Raw genomic sequence first — 24,159 nt, 5'->3', positions numbered from 1 at the left:
TCAGAGCCATAAGGGCAAGGTTGGTCGCATTGCCAATGTTGGACCTAACCAAGGTGAGCAGTTTTACTTGCATATATTACTGCATGTTGTCAAAGGCGCTCAATCCTTTTCTGATGTACGCACTGTTAGTGGCATTCAATACCCAACTTTTCAATCTGCATATGAAGCAATGGGGTTACTTGGCGATGATCGTGAATGGTCTCATGCTATCACTGATGCAGCACAGTGGGCGCTTCCATATCAACTTCGACAATTATTTGTCATGATGCTTCTATTTTGCCAAGTATCAGACCTAGCCAAGTTGTTTGACAATCATGTTCAACTAATGGGTGAGGATTTTGCGTATCGTGTGTGCCAGCAGACACCTAGGATACATCAAAATATCCTTCAAGAGCATATCAGATTATCCACCCTGGCTGAATTGGATAGATTACTAAGAGATGTAGGATACAGCTTGGATTATTTTCAGTTACCGCGGCTAAGCCATCTTGCTTTTCCACCATTGAAGAGTAGGCTTATAATGGATGAACTTGCTTATGGAACAACTGAGGTGAATGAACAGCTCAATCAATTAAATCCCAATCAGATGCGTGTTTACAATGCCATAGAATGCTCAGTTTTGAATAATTCTGGACAAATATTTTTTTATTTATGGATATGGTGGAACAGGGAAGACATTTGTATGGAATGCTCTGTTGGGCAGCATTAGAAACAAAGGGAAAATAGCCTTGGCAGTGGCATCCTCTGGTATAGCAGATTTGTTACTTCCAGGAGGCCGTACACCACATTCATGCTTTGGAATTCCTCTAGACATCCAAGATGGTTCTATGTGTGCTATTAAGAAGAACACCCATCTTGCTGAATTGATTCAAGAATCATCTCTCATTATATGGGATGAAGCACCTGTCAACCATAAACATTGCTTTGAAACATTTGATCGCACCCTTAGAGATATCATGTCATCGATCAACCATGATTCAGTGAGTATGCAATTTGGTGGTATAACAGTTGTCTTAGGTGGAGACTTTAGGCAAACTCTATCAGTTATTCCTAATGCAAGAAAGCAACAAATCCTGAATGCCTCGATCACTCGCTCCCGCTTATGGAAAATTGTGTGGTGCTTCAATTAACTGAAAACATGAGGCTCAATTGTCCAACATTTTCTTGTCCAACCTTTTCTCATCAAGACAGGTCTGAGCTTGAGCTGTTTGCAACATGGCTTCTATCTTTGGGTAATGGTGTTGTCCATGATAGTGCACCCGCTGATCGACCGGACACCAGCTAGGTGGAAATTCCATCATATCTCTTACTACCGGCTGAAGAAAGGAACTTTGCAGGTTTGATTTCTTTTGTGTATGGTTCAATACCACATGTATCGCAGCTACCAAGCTACTTATGTGAGCGTGCGATTTTGGCACCAACAAATGAGATCGTTGCTGCTATAAATGCACAAATTATTAACCACATGTGTAGTCTCTTTATCCTCCAGAATTCCTCAATACAGTACACATGAGTGGTTTGCCGGATCATCATTTACAACTTAAGATTAGTGTCTCCATCATGCTTCTTAGGAATCTAGATCCACCAAAGGGCTTATGTAATGGAACCCGCCTCATTGTTACACAACTGACTCATCCTATAATTGAGGCTCAAATAATTACAGGAAAATGTAAAGGATCAAAAGCTTATATCTATTATATACTAAAAGTCCATTAAACTTCCTAAAAACGCTCTCAAGCCGCCACGTGGCTTCCTAAAATGCTCTCAAGCTGTCATGTGGCACAACAAAAGAAGACGAGGACCCACAAGTGCATTTTTTTTTTCCTACGGTAGTTACAAGTGGCCATGTGGCACAACAAATATTGATAGGCTATGTGCATCCTAGCTATGCAGAGGCTGAGGGTGGTCTTAGAAAAATTGTATCCTCTCGATGTAATTGTTTAAGATCAATAAAACTCTCTTTATCTAAAAAAAAGTTAAAATATACACCGATTGGTAAGATAGTTTCTAACAAAACTGATTCATCTATACCACTAGATCTAACCAAAAACAAAAATCCAAAGTCCTCTCCCTGGGCTCCCGCATGTACACATGCACCTTTCCTTCCCCTGCTTTTTTTTTCTTTTGTAGTTAGAAGATATTTAGTGCACTTTTATGGTAATAAAGAATTTTTTGCATGTTCCATACACACATTCTCAAATACGAATTGATCTTCGTGGTTTTTATAAATAAATAAGCAAACTTTAAATGATTATATATTATATATCCAATATATGATCTGTTTAAACCATTGTATATTTTAAGAAAATCAAATTCATTCATATTGACTATTTTCAAGAAAAAAAATGAAAATATACATTAACTTTAGCGTTTTAACAGTTATATACATGCTTTTGAAAAAAATTGCAAAAATATACGTGTGCCGTGGAATGGAAATGCGGGACTGGAAATGTGGGACTGGTTGTTTGGCACAGCGTGAAGGTGCGGGACTATTAGCCGGAATAATCCTGCGTTGTGGATGAATAGTACCGCGTCGGTCCCACGGGTCAGCCAAGCGGCACCGCGAGATGGCTGCACGCGACCGAGCCTCATGCATGCACGTTGTATTTCTTTGCATCTTGGCCAGTGTTGCATTGCCAGCCCGCGGAATTGTGCGGTACCGCGTAGCCAGCCCGCAGGACCGACGCAGTGTCGTCGGTCCCACATATTTCCACCGCGTCAAACACTCGACCATACGTTTTTAGCCTACGGCATGTATATAATTAAAAAACATGTCAGGGTATAATTTTGCAATTCTTCTGAAAACATGTATACAATTAAAAAAATAGAAATATTGTATAAAGTTATTACATGTTGGACCCACCAGTCATAGCCTCCGCAGAATTAAAGGAAATAGAAAAAATCTCATTGAAAATCAAATGCCAAACCATATTTTTGTTATTTAAATTGTTGTACACATTACTATTACTCTATACAGTTACTGTTAGACACCTAATAGCTTTTTACAAACTTAATTAATTATCTAATTAGTTGAAGAAATTAATTAGTGGCGGTTTACTTTTTGCCGTTTCTTATGAAGTGAGGATGACCTTGAGGCTATATATCCAGGGAACGAACTAGCGTGTTATACGTAGTGTTTTGTGAATTGTGACAAATTCTTGGCGTGGATCTTCATGCTATTATAAATAAACAATCATATATGGTCATAGCATCTAATACAAAACGTGAAGTCAATCTTAGAATGGTATCAATTTTCTACATTATACTATGTTCCTTATCCGGAATCTATCTTTCATAGCCAACAAATTTAAAATACAATTATGGACATTCAACATCATGATATATATAGGTAATAGGAAGTACGTAGGTTTCATGAATGAATCATGATAGTGAAAACGGTCATGTGGTGCCATTAGCGACATATCAAATCAATCACTTAAATTTGTGGTATACACCATACTATACTCGAGAAATATGAATTTGGTATAGCAGATTCTGGTTTGGTTGTAATTTATTACTACCTCAGTTCTCAAACAGATGTTGTACTAGAATGTGCGCAATTAAACCTCGAAATATTAAGTCGTTAATAAATAAAAAAATGGTTTGATATGGAAAAAATGATACTAATAGATTGTTACTACCTCAGTTCTCACATATGTGTCGTCCTAGAAGCGTGCAGTAAAACCTCAAAATCTTAATTAATAAGAAAACTATGATTATATGAAAAAAATAATATTGATATATTCGTCATGAAAAGTGCTTTACTATAGTTATATTTTTATTGCTTTTCGAAATATATAGCTAGAACAGTAATAATGAAAATGAAACATGTATATTGGAGTGTGTTTCGATGTCCAAAACAGAGAATGGAGGATGTCCAAAACAGAGAATGGAGGAAGTAAAACACATGATGCCTTTACCCTATACTGAGTTGTACACTCAATACAATTATGTTTTCTTCCCAAATTTTAGAGATCAAAAGCATTTCAAGAACAACTGATATAACATAAATGTCCAATGTTCCATAAGAAATGGAAAGGAAAACTGGAATTTGAATAAAATTTGGGCTAAATTTAAACAAATTTTGTTGGATCCAAAGCCAATATAAATTGCAGAAATCAAAACCACTTTAGCAGGACCAATATAATTGAAATATGTTATTTTTATAAATAAAATCTTACAAAATATTATAATTCATACTTTTTTGGTCAAATTTCAACAACTCTTCTTAAAAAACTATGTGAATTTCTTAAATTATATAGCTCAAAAAGGACGATTTGCTAAGTATTCCAATAAAAACATATATAGTACAAATAGTAGTTCATAGGAACCAACTCTATTGTCGCATCACAATAGTTTCCTATAATTCAAGATTTCTTGGTTTTAAGTACAAGACACATTAAACACAATGCCCGCGCGTATGCGCGGGCTTTCTTCCTAGTTATACTAAAAGTCCACTTTACTTCCTACAAACGCTCTTATGCCGCCACGTGACATTTCTACAAACGCTTCTAGATCGCTACGTGGTAATGCCTAATCTCACCGTTGATTTTCACTTAAATCGGTGGACCCCATAATTTAAACCATTAGATTAGATTAGATTAGATGTATTTTATTTAAAAGAAACTAATACCTTATTGTTAGCTAGAAAAAAAAACATAAGTACTCCATAAGTACGTAAGTATGGCTAAAAAACGATAAAACTTAACTACTGTTCGTTCGTTGGTTCGCTGAGAAAATAAGGGTCTATTTGGTACAGCTCCAACTCTTAAATATAACTCCAGGAGTTAAGTCTGGAGTGGAGTTGTAGAGCTGCCTAAACCCAGCTCCACAACTCTAGTACATTTTGTGAGAGAGCTCCACCCAACTCCACCCTAGTTTTGGTGGAACTGAAACTATTTGGCTCAGCTCCAGCTCCAGGAGAGGAGGAGTTGGAGCTAGAGCTATGCCAAACAGGCCATAAGTATAAGTACGTAAAACTGGGAAAGAGCAACGCGCCAGCACATTTATGATAAAAAAATTAAAGTAACGTGTGAAAAAATAAAGCCAAAAAAAATATATGTACATAGTACCATCGAAACAAATCGAAAATAGAATTTTCTACATATAAAAATAAATTATATTATTTCACAAATATACATCAACTAGACCTGACATAAAAAAATATAAAATATCAAATTAACATTCTATAAGCATTCACATTTGAAAATATTTTTAATTAATATATTCGATTTTGTGATCCCGTTGTACTCCTTTAAAAATCATACATGCGTAGTACCATTGAAAAAAATCGATGATATTTAAAATAAAATTTTCTACTATCTAAAGATAAAATAAATTACTCTATAAATTTAAACAAATATCAGTGTCGATCTCTTAGATTGGTGAACCCAATATTTACACACGGACTTACTATAAAAACAATAAAATAAAAAAAATGCCTATCATTGGAAAAAGATCGATGGTCTTTTTTTTAATTACACAGTACAACGTAGACACTCACAACACACGTGCACTCACCCCTATGAACACACGCACGCAAACCCTACCCCTATGAGCATCTTCGAAGACTGGGCCGGCATGAAACAGTGTTTTCTACTATTTAAAGATAAATATATTACTCTACAAATTTATGTAAATATACATAGTTAAACCAGATTTATATTATAAATATGAAATATCCAATCTATGATGTTTAAACGTTCTATCTTAACATACGAGGCTGATATATATAATAATTAATGCTATGATATTTTTTTATTTCAGATCATATTTTGGGTGTCAAGTATCACTTGACGATATGCAATGCCAATTTAAATCTGCATATGTAAAACAAAAAAAACACAATTTAGTTGTTTTATTTTACACCATTAGATTAGATTTATTATTTAGAAATAACATATTTCTCCTATATACAGAAACATAAGAAATATATAACCGTTGACCCGAAACCATACGTACATATCATTGAAAACAAGAATAATGCTCATGTATCTTTTGCCAGAAGAACAAAAAAAACCATACGCATTTACTTATGATAAATTAACCTAAAAAAACGACAGTCATTAAAATAAATTTTTCTACAATTTAAAGATAAAATATAATAATCTATAATTTACGCAAATATAAATATAAAATACCCAATCAAATCTTTTTAAGCGTTCAATCTTTTACATTATTTCAAAATTATATATCCAATTTGTGATTCCATTGTATTCCTTTAAATAAATAAACTATTAATGTCTGTATCCCTAAATACATCACAACATATGGAGCCAATATATAATAATTAATGTTATGATAATAATTTTACATCATATTTTAGTTGTAAAAAACACTTGATGAATATATAACACTAATTTAAATTTAAATTTTAAATGTACATATGTATTCTCCAAGTTACTAAAGGTGTATCATGTGATTAAAAACAATCGGTGTTGAAAACAAACCAGACAGTGAACTAGCATGCACTAGCATGCAGTACACTTTGTCAAAATATAATATGGTACTTTGGATATTATCATGATAGTATTTAAAAAATCACTTTGTCTCGGTTATATATAAATTCTTCTATTGTTTTGGCTCCTTCAATTTAGGTGACGGAGGGAGTATAGAAACAACGTGCTGTTGAACTAGCAGAACATTTGTGAAATTGTAGCATCTGACTTTTCTGTTAATGAATTATTTCAATAGATTTTTATTGAATATTATCTGCCCTTATAGGAAAAGATTTGTACTCTCTGGCCATTTATGCCCCTATATAGGATGAGCATTATTATTGGATAAGCTGGGAGACACTCCTCTTCCAAAGTATAAGCTTCTATCCTTATTTAACAAACTGGAGTTTGAATATGAATGCTCAACGTTGATAGTGACCTGCCCATTGTTTTGATAGTGACCTGCCCATTGTTGTTTTTATCATGCAAGATGGATTACTGATTAGGATACTATTAATATGCACGAATGAGCTAATCTAAATTATGATGTCACTGATTTATTTATGAACTGATTGTTTTTTATATGCAGGCGGGGCGCGCACCAGCATCTAGTTGGATATTAATGCGAGTTGTTCCGGATAATTCCGGTTAGTGCGGCGTAATTAACTAATACGACTTTTTTTTGAACCAAAATCGAAACGGGTTCTGTATCTGGATCCGGTAGCGTGGATCGATCTGCTAGTTGCGGATGAACGGTGGATGAGATCAGGAGTACACATATCTATATATACACGCGCGCGTAAACAAATGCACGTATATGGCTCCTGCCAAAATATTAATTAAACTAGATATACCAAAAGGAATGGGTCTGTTTAAACTTTAAACTTCATTAAAAGTGGCACTAATAACTATCTTAAAATTTCCAATAATTTTTAGCATTTTTATTAAGGACTAGAAATAAGTATACTACAACACGATTTAGAAAATAGGTACACAAGTTGTTATTAGTATTACCTTTAATATATAGTCTCAATAACATTACTGGAACTGATATTTGATGGGTCGCAAAATCCGTATTAGTCCCGGTTCAAGTAGGAACCGGGACTAAAGATATTATTTAGTCCCCGTTTAAAATTTTACGATCTTTACCGACCGGGACTAAAGATCATGTTTAGTCCCGTTTCAAAATAGGTCAGGCGTCCCACCAACTCCGAGAATAAAGATAGATGCACCGTATATAGGGCCTGTTTTGGGAGCTTAAGATTCTGAGAAGCAGCTGCTGAGAAGCTAGCTGGTGAGAATTTGGAGAAGCTGGGAACTAGAACCCAGCTTGTGACTTCTAATTCATTTTCTAGATTCTACATCTACAGATTCTCAGAATCTAGGTAAAAAGCTAGACTGTTTGGGGGAGCTTCTGGCAACTGGAGATTCTAGGAGGAGCTGCTAAAAGCTCCCCCAAACAGGCCCATAATCCCTAGCACTTATTCTCATCTCCTCCACACAAACTACTCCTCCTCATCTCTAACTAGCTTTACTCCTCTCTCTCTCTCCTCTCTATCTTATCTCTATCCTCTCATCCTCTTATTTTCTTTTCCAGCTTCCTCTCTAGCGGCGAGGCGCAGCACCGGGCGAGCGCGGCGCCGGGTGGCGGCGGCGCCTGTGCGCGGCGCCGGGCAGCGGGGGCGGCCAGCGCTGCGCCGGACGGCGGCGGCCAGCGCGGCACCGGGCGGGGGCGCATGCGCGTGCTGGGAGCCATGTCGGGCGGCGTCGGCGGCCAGCACGGCGCTAGGCAGGGAGTAGCGCCGGGCGGGGAAGCCTGCGCGCGCCGGGCGGTAGCGGTAGCCAGCGTGGCGCTAGGCGTGGATCAGCGTCGGGCGGTGGCTTGTGCGGAGATCGGCGGCGGCCTGTGCGGATGCGAATTTTTCATGTGAATTTGTTTATTTGTGATGTAAATTTGTGATGTGAATATGTTCACACTGTGGATCTGTGAATTTGTGATGTCAATTGGAGTGTGTTCACTGGATCTATGAAGTTGTCGATGATTTTCTGACGTTTTGTGAATGGGATGATTTTGTTGTTGAGATTGGTTTGAAATCAATATAAGTAGCAAATAATAATAAAAAATAAAATAAAAAAAAGAGTACAGATGGGAACTTGAGCCACGTGGCGGATGGATTTTTAGTCCTGGTTCATAACGGGACTAAAGATGGATTTTTGGTCCCAGATTCGTGGTCCCGGTTGTATAACCGGGACTACAAAAGGTAAAGAACCTGGAGTGAAGGCCCTTTTTCTCTGGCAGTGAAGTTTGAATCTAATTAAATTGGCATATATAAAATATTTATAACGAAATCTCATGTACTCTTTGTATCTAAGAAACATGAAATCGAGGCTATATGATCGACCTTACAAACATCCCTTTTTGCCCTAGACACATGAAATCGAGACTATGTAATGGAAGATATACATCACCGTAGAAAGATTGGCTAGCTAATTTATGCTGCAAGTAGAAAAAAGAAAGAATGACCTGTATCTCTATAATTCACTAGTAAAAAAAACATATGTATAGTACTCGAACGATCTATACAGACGGATTCCATGATCACCAACAAAAATCAATTTTCACAACTTCAATATGAATGAAGTAGCTCGAGAAAGAACATAGATTATTGGACCCATATGCTACTACAAATGTAGCAAATCAGAAAAATGCCACTACTATTCGCGATATCCGTTTGATGCAACTGAAATTTTGTAAAATTGCAACCATGCCATCGCCATCCACTTTTCTATCATTCCCGTTAGATCCAAGTCCTGCTCTGTTGCTGCCATGGCCGCCCTCCTCCTCTCATCCTCCTCTTCGTCTGGTCCTCTCCTCCTCTGCTCGACCGGCGGTGCAGCCCTTCCGGTCACAGGTGTCGTCAGAGACCAGCATGCTCGTCATGGGTGTCGCGGGCTACATTGGGCGTTTCGTCGTCCATGAGCTCCTCCGCTGGGTCCACCCCATGGTTGCCATCGCGCGCTCCCAAAGCGGCTTGCACGGCTGCAATGGCCCCGACGAGGTGGTCGCGGACCTCACCCCCTCCCGCGTCGTCTTTTCCGACGTCACCGAGGCAGGCATGCTCTTCGCTGAACTGTCCACCATCGCTAGTGTCTCAATGCTGGCCGCCAACGTTCATACACGTGTGAATCGAAGCCATTGAATGGGTTCTCCTTGACCTCCTCTACCCATCGATGCCGACCCCTCCCTCCGATTCGCCGCTGTTCAACGGTGTCGTCCTGCCACCGTCGGTCGTCCGTCCTCTCCAGGTCCTTCCATCACCGCCCTCTGCAGGTATCGCCTCTTCCCGCACCGACGAGCGGTGGGAACGGCGAGAGACGGTGGGACCTCGGGAGAGATCCTCCACACCGACGAGCAGCGAGCGAGCGGCGGGATGCGCGTCCCGCTCGCCGCCACCCTTGCCAAGGAGCTCTCCTCACATCGTTCCCCTTTCCCATCCACTGTCGTTCCCTCCTTCTCCTCTAGCGCAGGGTAGCTGCTTGGAGACGAAGACGGCAAGGAGATGAAGGCACCGTGGCAGAAAAGGTGACAGAGACGACGGAAATCGTGATGGAGTGGCATTGTTCTAATTTTAGAAGATTACAGTGGCATCTTTCCGATTTCATGAATAGTAGTGGCATTTTTTGAATATGGAATATTTACGATGGCATGAATCCAATTAACCCTAGATATAATAGAGTAACACCCTACATGGTGGGTGAATGCGAAAAAAATCATATTTTACCATGGTAATGCAACATTTTCCTCCATCAATATACGAGAAAACGGACAATATGCCACTCTCTAAGATTGGTTCGGATAAAATGCCACTCAATACAATACACTGGATAAAATGCCACTCAATACATTGCCTACCGGATGAAATGCCATTTTAGAGACTTTTGTGCCCAAAATGCCCTGGAGAGAGAGAGGGGGAGAGGGGAGGGCTGGCCGGCGGCGAAGGCCTCGCCGGGCGGCGGCGGAGGCGGTCGGCGGTGACAGCGGGGAGGGGAGGACGACAACGGGGGGAGGAGGATAGGCCTCACCGAGCGGCGACCGGCGTGGACGACGGGGAGGGAGGAGGAGGCGCGGAGGGAGGAGGATGGCGCGGCGAGCAGCACTGACTGGCGACGGGGACGATGGTATGAGCTCCACTGCATTGCCTCTTCCGCCAGCCGCCGCCGCCGCCCCGTCCTCCCCGCCGGCCGCTGCCGCCGCCTTGTCCTCCCAGCGAGGCCTATCCTTCTCCCTCCGCGTCGCCTCCTCTGCTCGCCGCGCCATCCTCGGCCCTCCCCCCTCTCTCTCTCTCTCTCCAGGGTATTTTAGGCACAAAAGTCTCTAAAATGGCATTTCATCTGGTAGGCAATGTATTGAGTGGCATTTTATCCAGTGCACTGTATTGAGTGGCATTTTATCCGAACCAATCTTAGAGAGTGGTATATTGTCCGTTTTCTCATCAATATACAACGGTACATAGTCTGTTAGTGTATTTGTCGCTCTATATATATCCCAATCCCAACGGGTGACACGTTATTTTCCCAATCATAATTCACGGCAAAGTAGCCAAGGGTGAGAGAGCGATGGATGATCGAGTGGTGCATAGACTTGTCGACACGGACTGGGAGGGAGCGTGCATCACGTCGTTGTTTTGCTTCCAGTGTGCGTCAGCTGTGTGCAGCCGCTGCTGTGCTGATCACAGGAATACTCACCATGATCAAGGACCATAACCAGCGCGGGTATACTGTTGAATTCTTACTTCTTGGACTTCCTGTTGAATTCGACTTCTTGGACTTGGACACGTAGGATTAGTTGGTCGCAAAGAGAAAAAAAAAAAGGTTTCGGCTTCTTGCGAATTGGTTGGTCCAGGTGGCATTGAGAGAGTAAATGAGGCCATGAGGGCAGGGTGGGTCAGCCGCGGCCAGTACCTACCACGCGAGAGCTTAGACACACGCAGACGCGTCCACGCGAGGCGGCGGTCCATGTTCGCGGCGGCGCAGCGGGGTGGTTCGTCTGCGAGGTAATCTTGCGCCGCCTCGCCCCGTTCACCCGCTTGGGCCGCGGGGACGCAGCCCGCAGCCACGCCAAGCAACGCGGAGTTCTTGGAGTTCTTGGGGTTCTTGGAATTCTTGGAGTTCTTGTGGTTTTTGGGTTCTTGGGGTTCTTGGAGTTCTTGGAGTTCTTGGAGCTCTTGGGGTTCTTGGGGTTCTTCTGTTAGGGTTAGGAGTTCTTGAGAAGATTAATTAAAATGAGGTTTACAAATTACATATTAGGTGTGGGAATTATCAGAGAGAAAAAAAGAGCAAAAAGCAGAACAAACCAAAACAAAAAAAGGGAGAATTTACAGATATATGTACATGAAGCATTCTTCTAGGAAAGCCGTGAGCACCAAGATTGAATTTTTTGTTTATTTGTTTCATTGGTCCTTAGGCTCCAGAGCTGTATGGTGTCTGAGACCTGTTGAATACTGCATTGTAGACTGTCAAATTGTCTTTCGAACACCCGGTTGTTGCGTGCTTTCCATAGAGTATATGCGCAGGCAGCAAACCAAACTGGCTCAATTCCTTTCAGTGTTTGATTTCTGTTCATAATTTCCTGTAGGAAGGCTGAGATAGAATCTGAGTTGTTGGCTAGCGGTAGTAAATTCAATTTTTCCCAAAGGCTATTGGCCTGTCTGCACCCTAAGATGATGTGGTCAGCTGTTTCTAGCGCAGGGCACAAAGAGCAGTGGGGGTCTTCGTTCCAGTTTTTGTTGACCATATTGGCTTTGGTGTTTAATCTGTCCCTGAATGCCAGCCAGAGGAAAACCTTGCCGTTTTGTGGGATGGTGTGGAGCCAAATATAATTTGCTGGAATCCAAAGTGACCCATGAAAGGACAGCAGACGATAGGCATTTGCTGTTGAGATTTTAGGTACCGGGTATGAAAACTCTCTTGCGTCTGTTTTGTCTGGGTAGGGGCGGTGGTTTTGCAGGATTTGCAGCAGTGCATGTAGCTCGGACTCTGCTTGGTAGGAGAGGTTTGGATGGAGCTGGATGTTCCAGGAATTTCGCCTGTATTGCGATTCAACCGTGCAATCCTTGTGTAGTGCAAAAGAGAATAAAACTGGGAATGCGAACTCTATGCGCTGGGGTAGCCATTTATCTTTCCAAAAGAGGGTTGTTTTGCCGTTGCCAAGTTTTACCTGGGTCGTGTAGCTTAGAATCTGGAATTGTGACTGGATGAGCTTCCAAGTCGGTGTATCACTGGCCCTGGGGTTTAGCTGTATTGCGTTTTGCAGATATCTCTCTAAACCAGATAGCCATTGGATCATCTTCTGCAGAGAGTACCTTGTTTTCTAGTTTTAAGAGTAATGCTGTGTTATGCGTTCTTAAGTCCTTGATCCCTAATCCTCGTTGTTTTTGCAGCAGTAGTCTTCCAGGCTACTAGGCAGTGCCCTCAATTTTGGTGATTTTATTTCCTGTTAGCTCTAACATTCCTGTTTATTCACTTCTTATTGACAGTTCTTGACCTTTTCTATGTACAGATCAATACAATCTCCTTCACTCCTGCGATCCGATCGCAAGACGCGATCGGATGTGGATATAGTTTGACAGGGATTCAGAGAATTAAGATGAATGGTGCTTTATGGATTCCTATTCTGCCCCCTCCAGTTGTTGATTCTCGTTATCTGGGACTGTGCCTACAGTGTGGCCGCCGCATTAAGGGCCGATCTAACCTCTGTTCCATTTCCTGCAGAGTAATTCCTTTCTCTTTTTTGTTGCTCTGCTTCTGTTGTATTATTGAGGTTACCTCATTTGCATGTCACTAAAACGTTGAATAAATTTAATGTTGTTATGCAGCTATTGCGGGTGCATACCGGAGCTAGGCGAGGTATGGCTCAAAACCTGGTGGAATTTGCAGAGTCTGTTGGACAGCCGATCCATCAGCTGGATCAGCTCTGTGGGCAATGCCTCCGGTCCTTTTGTGGTCTTTCCTGTCCAAACCATCTGGTCCACCCACACCCCCAGGGTAATCATGCTGCAGGACCTGATATAATTACTATTGAGCGTTTGAATGGCTGGTTGGTCATAGACCAAGAACAGCTCCCAGTGGAATTTGGCCAAGATATTCATGTGAGTACTTAATATTGTAAGTAAATAGTTTCCTGTGTTCGCGTAATTACTTCTAAATGTGATTCCAGGTTATGGTTGGCGAGGACGGGCGTCACATGCTTCCTATTAAGCGCCTCCCCGCTGAGCATTGAGATGGGCATGATGGATTAGTAGAGCCAGATTGGAATCTTTGTGCTCGTGCAGGGTGTAATGAGATGTTCAATGGAAATGCTATGTGTTGCTGCATGAGGTGCTTCCATTTACTGTGAGGATACCAAGTGGATGTGATTAAGTTTAAGAAATACCCCTGTTTTATGTTGAAATGTGGTTGATGCAAAGGCATTTGCTTTGTTCTACTACTTTTATGTTCATAAAATTTTGGTTAAGAAAAGATCAAATGTAGGGAATTTTCTTGAACTTCTTCAGAGTGTTTACCTTTCTTGATTGTTTCTTGGCCTGTTGGACTTGTTCTGGCAAAAACATAGCTTCTCAGGTGACATTCAATGACAGATTTAATGAATGGTCACTTACAATATGTTACTGGCGTACTGCTAGTCAAAATTTGTCAAGTACCCAAAAAACTTGATTTCAATTTATTTAGAACTATTTAGATATATATCTTAAGGAATAAGAAGAGAACAACAGTTTTTGGATGTATCCATTGTTTTTCAGGTATGTTTTTGGATATAGATCATAAGCCTATGCAATTCTTATGTTGAAGTGCCTAATGTAGCATCCAAATTCGATGGTTCAGGTTGGTCTCATGACCATGAACTGTTTCAATAGAACACCTGCATTTCTGTGAGAGGATGAAATTAAAATTGAAGCTTACACCTTATTTTGGGAAATAGCAGTTTAACTATACTTAAATTACTTAGGAGAGGTTGGAAAGGTAAATAGAGGGGTTGCAATGTTGCTCTCAAGATGAGACTCTGGATCCTCTGTTTCTAAAATACCCTTTGGTTAAATTTATCAAATATAATTTATAGCACTTCTGGAGTAAGATTGATATTATCTCACATACATTTGATGGCTTACCCGCTGGTTTATTAACAGTCTGCAAAAGCTAATCAAGTTTATTTGTTCTTGGATTTCTTCCTGTACAGTTCTGCATAAGTCACAAGCAAGTTAGGAGATGAACAAGACGAAGTTTGGCTGTATTCTGGAACAAGATGGACTTAACACAGCTAGTGGGATCTATTCTAAAATAATAGTAGCTGTATTTTTCCCCACGTCGCTCTCGCGCGGGCGACTCGGGGGGTGAAAATCCTAGCCGCCCGCGCCGCCACTCCACCTCCCCCACCTCGCCGCCGCTGGAGCTCGCCGGCGGCAAAGCCGGCAGCGAGCAGGGAAGGCGGCGGCGAGGCCCAACAACTCGACGCCCTCCACCTCGGCACGACGAGGCCAGGGGAAGTCGACGAAGTACTCCGCCGCAGCTAGGGAAGGAGACGGCGAGGCGGCGTGGGGAGGCGGCGGATCCGGCTCCTCTGAGGCCGGATCTGGCCCTTCCACCTGGATCCGGCCGGAGCAGCTGGCTGGGAGCTTCGGCGGCGGTGCGGAGGCGGCGGAACAGCCCAAGTGCGGCGGTGGCTCAGCGACGGTGCGGCGCCCGGGCGCGACGGTGGCACGAGGCAGCTGGGAGCGTCGGCGGCAGCTCGGCGACGGTCCGGCTGCCCTCGGACGCAGCGGCGGCTCAGCGGGCCGAAGGAGGCGACGGCGTGCTGCCGGCGACCTCAGCCGGCGGAGGCGGAGGCGAATGGCGACGGTGGCGCGGGGGTTGGGGGCGAGGTGGCCAGACCCACCTCCCCTGCCCACACTCGGCACTCGGCGGCGCCTTTTGCAGCGGTGGTGAGGCGGCGGGGTGCGGCTGCGTGGAGGAAACGGGGAGGCTGACTCCCGTGTGGTGACGGCGACGGCGTCTAAGGCGGCTGGTGGCTGTGGCTGAGGTGGCGGCCGCCGCGGCGCGAGGCGCCGGGCGGTGGTGGTTGAGGGAGGCGGGGATGGCGATGGCGGCGGGGATGGAGTTGGCCGAGGGCGCATGGAGGCGGTGGTGACATCGACGGCGGGGAAGGAGTCGGGTGCGAGGTGAGGATGGCGACGGTGAGGTGGCTGGGCGTTCGGCAGCAGCGGCTGCGGTGGTGGTGACTGTGTTTGCGGTCACCGGAGGCATGGCAGCCTCGGACGGCTAGCCGAGGGCATGGAAAACGGTTGCATCTGGGCGGCGCGGCACCGTTTGGTGGAGGGGTCGGAGACCGGCTTGGCGCAGAGAGGCGCAGCCGATGGCAGCGGAGGCCAGCTCGGCTCGAGAGGCGCGGGCGGCGGAGATGGAGGCCGGCTTAGCGCGAGAGGTGCAGCCGATGGAGGGAGGCCGGAGTGGCGCGATGTCACGCCCGGAAATTCACTAGTAATTTTCGAACTTATTTGTGCATAAAACCCTCGTCCAGGAATCAGCCGAGGTACACAAACTGACAATGTAATATACAAATCCATCATAATAATAACGTTACATACTTACAAAAGAAAAGAAAACAGCAGCAGAATAACGGTCTAGCGATGGCTTCAGCTCCACTCCCACAGGCAGCTCAACTGGTGTATAAGCCAAATGTCTTCTCCTTCTGGATCCTTTTTCTTCAAAGGAGGTTGATTGATTATTGCAAGAATGAGCATATTACATACTCAACAAGCCACACAGCAACTATGCAAGTGCACAAGGATACCAAAGGATGGCATAATATAGGCTCATTTGCGAAAGCAGCATTTAGCAAACATTTAAGAGAAGTAAATCAGTAGAGTAATTAATCATCAATTTTAATCAACACTGAACAACACCCCAATGCTGCACAGGCCCAACCATTCTGAACAACCATACCCGACTATACAGATCTAACTCCAAACCAGGATCTAAGCAAATTATTATCAATTATAGCATAAATAATTATTGTGAGAGGTGTGAGACTAATCACGAAAAACATTGCTCAACCCACCCATAACCGCGGGCACGGCTATTCGAATAGTTTTACTCTGGCCAGAGGTGTACCACTGTACCCACAAGACACAGCCTCAACATCATGTCTACCATGCGTCGCGATACTGGAAAGTACCCGAATAGAGGCTGTGACAATACCCCCTGCACAACACAACTCACCACAATGCACCGTTCCTGGATCATAATCTCCCCCTCAAAACCAGAGGCAATGGACTCCCCAGCAACCCCCACGGACTTCTCGCCGCTTCTCAGTCTGGTGCCCCGCAATGAATCATGCTATACAAAAGGTAAAGCCGTTGCCCACGCTGGCTTGTGGTTGGCACGGTTAATGTTTCACAACCGAAAATCGTGAACCGGTCCTTAATTGTCATGAGCACGACCATCAAAACCATGTGCTCACAACCCACCATTATCATATTTTAGTTGGCAAATTAATTAACTAACCAATCACGATTAACCGTTGTGAGCTATCATTAAGCCATCATTAAATAATAGTGAACCATAAGTTATCCCATTTATATGAGCTAGTGTCTCTAAGCATGGCTAAGCATCCTATTCGCTTTAGCTAAAACCATATATTGTTCTAGCTAATCAAATTATTAACCAAGTGACAAAGAATAGGGAATCAATAGCAAAAAGGGCTATAACAAGACAATAGGTTATTTCCACCCAATGACATTCTAAAATAAATGCAATAGTTGAATAGAAACAATAACTTTAAACGGGATCAACATGCTCAAAGGGTTGTTTGGGATCTGTGTGACTTGCCTTGATCTTCTTCAAACACTTCAGAACCCTCCTCAACGTAAACGCTCTCCTCGGGAACGTCGGAAACTAAAGCAAATAAACAAAATCAACAAAACAGTACAAAAACAAGCATAAACAGTACATGTGGATATTTTTAACATGTAGATCTCGATTTTAGATGAATTTAGCAACTTGAACCACTCGAATCCGAGTTACGATGATTTAGTTATGAATTTCCGAAGTTTAATCGATTTTCATCTAATAGAGAAAACTAATAAAAAAGGATTAATGACATCATCGCCAGCCATGGCACGGCTTCCACGCGACCACCGGCAAAAGAGAGCTCGGTTGGGCTATCCGAGAACACCTACGTGAAGAGAACGACGATGCAAACTCACCGGTGCAAGAAACTACGATGGACGACGACAAACGACGACCGGCGACGAGGTCCAACGGCGGCTCGGCTCGGGTCAACAATGGCGACGGCGCTCCGGCAGTCCTCGGCGGCTGTGAAGGGGTGGACGGGGTGCTTCTCCACCGTGCGCACCCGACGGCGGCGACGGACGTCAACGGCGACGGCGCTAGCGGCGGCGCTACGCGACCGGAGTGTTGCCGGCGTCCGCGGCGGCTAGAGCAACGTGGCGGCGGCGCTACGAGCAACGATAGAGCACGGGACTTGAGGGGAAACGTAGAGGACGACTAGGGGATGCTTTATATAGGCATGGGTGGAGGAGATCGGCTCAGGAACGGATGGATTTGGTGAAGGAAGTTAGGGTTTATTCGAGTTCACCCGAATAAAAACGGCCAAAATTCGTGAGATAGATAACAAATTTGATGGGGGTTTCTTTGGGATTTGGGATTAGGTAGAGGAGATAGAGAGAAATTCTTTTTTGCAACCAATTTTGGAAGGGAAGCAACGGATGCACCGGATTTGATGGAGGAGGCGACTGCACAGGTTGGCTCGGCTCTGTCTGGAGCTGGAAGACGACACTGTAGCGGCAGGGAAGGAAACTAGACTTTTTGGGCTGGGCCGGAAGGGAGCAACAAAGGACTTCCAATTTAATAAATTAATGAATTGTTAAAAATACTTCTAATGCTCAAATAATTTCAAGAAAAATCCTGAAAATACTTGGACACCCAAAGTACTTAACAAGATTATAATCAGACCATTTAATGATTAATTTAATATGTGGATAATTACTGAAATGTTGTTTGTATTATTAAAATTAGGAATTGAGCTCCGAAAAATCCGAGAATAGTCTAGAGAGCATAATTAACCATGGAGAATTTAATAAAAATTAAATTCATCCATGCTTTATATTTAGGAAATTTTATTTCCCACATTTAACTTTACTTGTAAATTAATGAACATTTAATATAAATTCTAATAAAAATTTATTAAATAATTTATAATCCTGAAACGAAAATCAGGATGTGACACGCGAGAGGCGCGTCCGGTGGAGGAGGCCGGGTTCGCGCGAGAGGCGCAGCCGGCGGTGGAGGAGACGACCTAGGTATGAGGAGGAGCTGTCGGTGGGTGTGGCGCGGTCTTCGGCGCACGAAGGCTGGCCGGCGGAGGACGCCGGGGCAGGGGTCCCACATGTCGGCAGAGCTTGTGTGGTGGTGGAGCATCGGTGCTTTAGCCGTTGATTCGCAGGTGGTGAGCGGCGGGTGAAAACCCAGTCCGGCCTTGGCCGAACCGACAACGATGGTCATTCCCCCTCCTGAGGGCGTTGTCGTGCTGTCTCACCCCTCAAGGGTGATTGCCGGGCAAAAACTCAGTTTTGGCTCCTTTGAGTCCCGACGGACGGCGGCTGCGGTTTTTCCGTCGCTTCTCTTCTTGAAGACGTCGTTTTTGGCATCCACTAGGGGGTGATCTCGTCTGTCCCTTTGTTGGTTTAGTGGCGGTCGGTCACGCTTAGCGGCGGCCGGTCCGGTGTTAGCCTTCTCCTTGACTTGTGTGTTGGCGATGTCGGAGTGTGGGCGGTGGTTTATTTCTTTTCCTTTTTCCTGGTTACGACCCTCCAGAGTTGTAATCTTGTAATTTTTTCCTGCTCTATCAATAGAACCTCGCACCGTCTCATGCGAGTCGTTCAAAAAAAAAAAAAACACAGCTAGTGGAGGTCTTGATACTTTGATGCCGTGGGTGTGTCCTTTTTTCTTGTTTTCTAGCTGATATGTCTATCAAGAATAGTTCAGTCTCCTGGGAGCATTTCAAAAATGCCCGACGTAATCTTTAGCTCCTGAGCAAGATGAGATCAGGAGTGAAAAGCGGAAGTATATTTTAGCCCTTTGCGGCTTTGCATCCTTTTCTGTTGTGGTAGTAAAGAAGTTGTTAGTGGAATGGTAGGTGCTTTGCCCTTGCTAAAAACAAGGCTCTGTTTTGGGAAGATAGATGTGTTTACGACTCCTGCCTGATCATCGAGGCAAGGGCAAAAGCAAGTAGCGTTTTCCAGCGTTAACTCGCGCACGCAGTTGGGACCTCGAGTGAGTACGTACGAGTCCGGAAAGACTAGTGGGCGAACGTTCGCCCACCAGTGAACTCGCGAAATGCCCCGGTAAAGGAGGATTAGAGGGCGCAAGCTATGGAGCGGTAACCGTTATTTCCTTTTTCTTGTTTTTTTAGTACGTGATTCTTCTATCGCATCCGATCTTACCTTCCTCATTTTCTGTTTTCATCCGTTCCTAATTTTCTGTTTTCAATTTTCCTTTACGTATGTATCAAGATTTTTTGTTTTTTCCAATATTTTTAGATTTATTTTCCTTCGTTAGTCTTTAACGAGAACTATTTATGCGAAAACTTTCTATCTATAGATTTATATATGTAAACTTTTCACATACTTTATATATATAAACTAGACTTTCTATATATAAACTTTCTATATATATATAGACTTTCTATATAAAAAATTTATATGTGGAATGTTTGTATACACTACTACAATAGCTATTTTTATTTTTTCGTGCGGTTGTTTTGATTTTTGCATGCGGTTGTTTTGCCCGTTTGAAACATTTCGTTTGGGAAAATCGCGATTTTCTTATGCGGGTGGCGCAACCGCACGCGAAAATCCGATTTTCGTGTGCGGCTGCTTATGCCGCCCGCACGGAAAAAATAAAAATCCAAAAAAAATAAATTTTCAAAAACCCAAACCCTAACCCTAGATCCGGCACCCCACCGCTGCGCCGGCCACCACCGTCGCCGGATCCAGGTGGGGGACTGCCGCCACTGCCAGATCCGGGCGGGGGCAACTGCCGCCGCCGGATCTGGGCGTGGGGAGGGCGGCGCCGCTCCCGGCCGCCGCCTGGCCGTCGTCGTTGTCGTCGGCCATGCGCACGCTGCCGGCCGCTGTCTTGCCGTCATCGTCGTCGTCGCGTGCACGCCACTTCCGGCCGCCGCTTCGTCGTCGTCGTCAGCCGCGTGCACGCTGCTCCCGGCCGCCGCCTCGCGAGACAGCTAATACGCGACTAGTCGCGCTCGTCCTCCCGCGCGCGACTAGACGTGTCGCAAGAGGAGAGGAGGCGGCGGATGGCGCATACTGTACTTTTTTTTGGGACGTATGGTTTCTTTTTTTTTCTTCCCGTATATTTTTCTGTTTTTCCCTTTTTTAGTGCGTATGTATGCAAACTTTGTATACGTACACATACAAACTTTATATATATATGTATACAAACTTTTGTATACATGTATGCAAAGTTTGTGTACGTGTATTTTTTTGGTTTACATATATATATATACCAACTTTGTATACACGTATATAAAGTTTGCATACACATATATAGATTTTGTATACATGTATTTTTTAGATTTTTTATACTTACGCACACAAACTTTATATATATGTGTATATCTTTTATACAGTAAAAGTGCATACATATAAAAAAATATGTATATATACACACACGTATGTATATGCTATATATACATACGTATAAACTTTATATATATATATATATACATATATATAGTAGTATATAGGATAAGAGATCAGACTAGAGGGGGGCAGCTGATCACGCGCACGCGACTGGTCGCGGATCAACACCCGCCGTCGTCGTCGGCGGCGGCTGCACGCACGCTGCTCCCGGCCGCTGCCTCGCTGTCGTCGTTGTCGTCGGCCTCGCGCACGCTACTCCCGGCTGCCTCCCTACGTCCGCCTGCCGCCGCCGTGAGCCCGGCCGCCACGCCCGCCCGCCCCTGCCTGCCTCTGTCGACCCCTCCGCCGAGAGCCGCCCGAAGGAGAGGAAGCGTTGGCGCCATCGCCCGGAGGAGAGGAGGAGAAGGTGAGAAAGAGAGAGAGAGAGAGAGGAAAACGAGATGAGAGGAAACTGAGAAGATAAGGGGGGGAGGGAGGAGAGAGAGGAGAGAGGGGGCGGGGGGAGAGGGAAGAAAAGTCCAAATTTTTTTTAATAGGATGAGATGGAAGTGCTATTTTCCTGTGCGGTTAGATTAGGACGCCCGCATGTGAAAATAGTTATTTTTGTGTGAGGGCCTATTAAGTGACCTGCACATGAAAATTGATTTTCGTGTGCGGGCGATGCTCCCCTTATTTTTTCGTGCGGTTCAACTCATGGACCGCATGGAAACAAAATGGGGTGGTGTCCAGGAAAATCAATCATGTAGTAGTGATATGTAACTACATATAAGAAGTTTGCACGGAAATAATTCATATTTGTTTGAAACTTCATATAGAATTTATATGCAACTAGAAAGTTCAGTTTAGAAATTTTGATAGAAATAAAAAATTGCTTATCAACACCGGATATTCTTGGAAAAAATAGAATCCAATATAAAAAAAGCCTCGTAACAGAAAAGCAAGAAGTATGGAGAGTTTGTTTCTTTAACCGAAGATCAGAGCTAATCATGATCCGGGTAATTAGACTAATTAGGCATGAATATTTTGTCGGTCGTGAGATTCGCTCCTCGCGAATGTCGTGCGCTAGACCCCACCCGTACGAGTCAGCCGAACTGCCCAAGAATCGGACTGCGACTAGACTAGCAGCAACACGAACAGAATCGGACTACGACTAGACTAGCAGCAACGAGAAGGCGTGTGATCGCCGCCGTAAATATGGGATCGTTGGACAGCTAGCGTACCTAGTTTGTTCACGGTCTCTTGGCATCTGCCCTGCCGCGTCTAGGATGAGCGTCGGGTGTCATCAGTCGCCGTACTGTGGAGGCGGCAGGGGCTGGTTGTCACCGCGGTGCCGGACTAGCGGGGGCTACCAGGAGTACGACACAGGTGGGGGTGGGGCGTCCCTCACGGATGACGTGCTCGCTGCAATCTTCACACGGCTCCCCAACGCGGCCGACGTAGTCCGATGCGCCGCCACATGCAGGCGCTGGGCCAGCGTGGTGGCCAAGGAGGCCGACGCTCTGTCACGAGCCCTTCCGCCTCTCCCTGGCCTGGCCCTCGGCCTCTTCAACCAGGATCGACAGGATACGGCCGGCGCCGCGACGACGAACACGCGCAAGCGGAAACGCCGGTCCACCGGCTTGGAGTGCTCGGCGCCGCCGTGCTTCGTCCCGACGGCGTCCGGCGCTCGGCTGCTCGGCTTCAACCTCCCCTCCACCACTGCGCTGCGATCAGGCCTCCAGGCCGGTGGACAGCATGGGCATGGCGTCTTGGATCTCTCGCACTCTCGTCCAATCGCGTCACGCAACGGACGCCTCGTCCTCGAGCTCCAGAGTGAGGGCCACGTCGACAGAAGCCTCAGGCTGTGCGTCTGCAACCCCATGATGGAGGACGTGGCTGTGCTGCCTACTCTGCTCGGCAATGACAGGCCCAAGATCTACGCATGCACATTGCTCACCGGTGCCGACCTCGACCTCGACCGACCCCGGCATGCATCCTCTGACTTCTTCCGCGTGCTCATCATCTACAACCGCGACAGGTTCACCGCGTTCCGTTCCTACTCATCAGACACCTGCAGCTGGAGCATGGAGACCAAGAAAACGTCAGGCCCCAAGCTCACGAACTGGGACGAATGGGTCAGGGAATGTTCCGTCACGTCGACACGGCTCAAGGTAAAATCTGCGGCCGACATCAACCTGCGTTGGTTCTGCGAGAATAGTGGCATCCTCTTGTTCACGCTCGGCAGAGGCAGCAGTAATCCTGGAACCTTTGCAATGAGCCTAGCAACCAAGGAAGTTGAGAAGTTACATGATAGTGTGGACTGCAGTTCATGGAGAAACTTCGTGGGATATGAGATGGATGGGGTAACTTACCTCAAGTCCATAGCATGCCACTGATCATTATCCCATTTTGTGTAAGGCGTGTAAACTTTGTAATTGTCAAAAATAGTTTCGCAATTCGCAGCAACATCAGAGCATATAGAGCGTTTTGGCTTTCGAGTCATCTTAAGCAATCTGAAATTGTACATTGTTCTACTACTTCCCTTTGATGAAATGACACCAGTCTATACTAATATAAAAAGCACCAGTTCATCAAACACCTATCTTTTCTTACCCTTAATCTATTTATCCAACGGCTTATGTGAGAAGTTGGATCAACCTCTGCAATTAGCGATCCCCACGTCGAGGAGCAACGGTTAAAAGAAAATAGCGATCCAAAAAAAGGAAAAAAGAAAAAGAGCAATCGCTCCGTCTCCACAGGACCACAACCATCGAGCGCTCGCCGTACCCTGCCGCCGCAACCGCCACCTCTCGTAGGTGCCAGAGTCGCTGTCGGCCATCTCCATGCAAGCCCGTCGTCTCCACGCACTTCTCCGGGCGACAGGGCGGAGAATCGGGGTCGCCGTCTCCACGTGCGTCTCCAAGGTCAGGCGAGGGGACGGAGAGCCGGGTTCACCATCGGCCGTCGCTGTCTCCATGCGCATCTCCAATCCATCAGCGTCCCTTCACGCC

The 24,159-nt window shown here is 44.8% G+C and overlaps 1 protein-coding gene and 1 pseudogene across 1 annotated transcript; both read left to right on the top strand.

Moving 5' to 3' along the window:
* The first annotated feature begins 11,351 nt into the window (after positions 1 to 11,351).
* LOC127785649 (uncharacterized) lies at positions 11,352 to 14,061 on the top strand (annotated as a pseudogene).
* An 8,292-nt stretch (positions 14,062 to 22,353) lies between these two features.
* LOC127753475 (uncharacterized) lies at positions 22,354 to 23,620 on the top strand. The gene has a single exon (XM_052278959.1). It carries the CDS (start codon positions 22,435 to 22,437, stop codon positions 23,542 to 23,544), a length of 1,110 nt encoding a protein of 369 aa, XP_052134919.1. The 5' UTR covers positions 22,354 to 22,434; the 3' UTR covers positions 23,545 to 23,620.
* Positions 23,621 to 24,159: the final 539 nt, after the last annotated feature.

This window comes from Oryza glaberrima, chromosome 10, assembly GCF_000147395.1.
Source record: "Oryza glaberrima chromosome 10, OglaRS2, whole genome shotgun sequence".
Classification (NCBI taxonomy): domain Eukaryota; kingdom Viridiplantae; phylum Streptophyta; class Magnoliopsida; order Poales; family Poaceae; genus Oryza; species Oryza glaberrima.
The sequence above is the reverse complement of the archived record's forward strand: the minus strand, read 5'-3'. Positions and strand labels throughout refer to the sequence as shown.

Bases quoted from the DNA above. Each gene is read 5' to 3' on its own strand.
- LOC127753475 (XM_052278959.1), top strand. From the start codon at position 22,435: ATGAGCGTCGGGTGTCATCAGTCGCCGTACTGTGGAGGCGGCAGGGGC.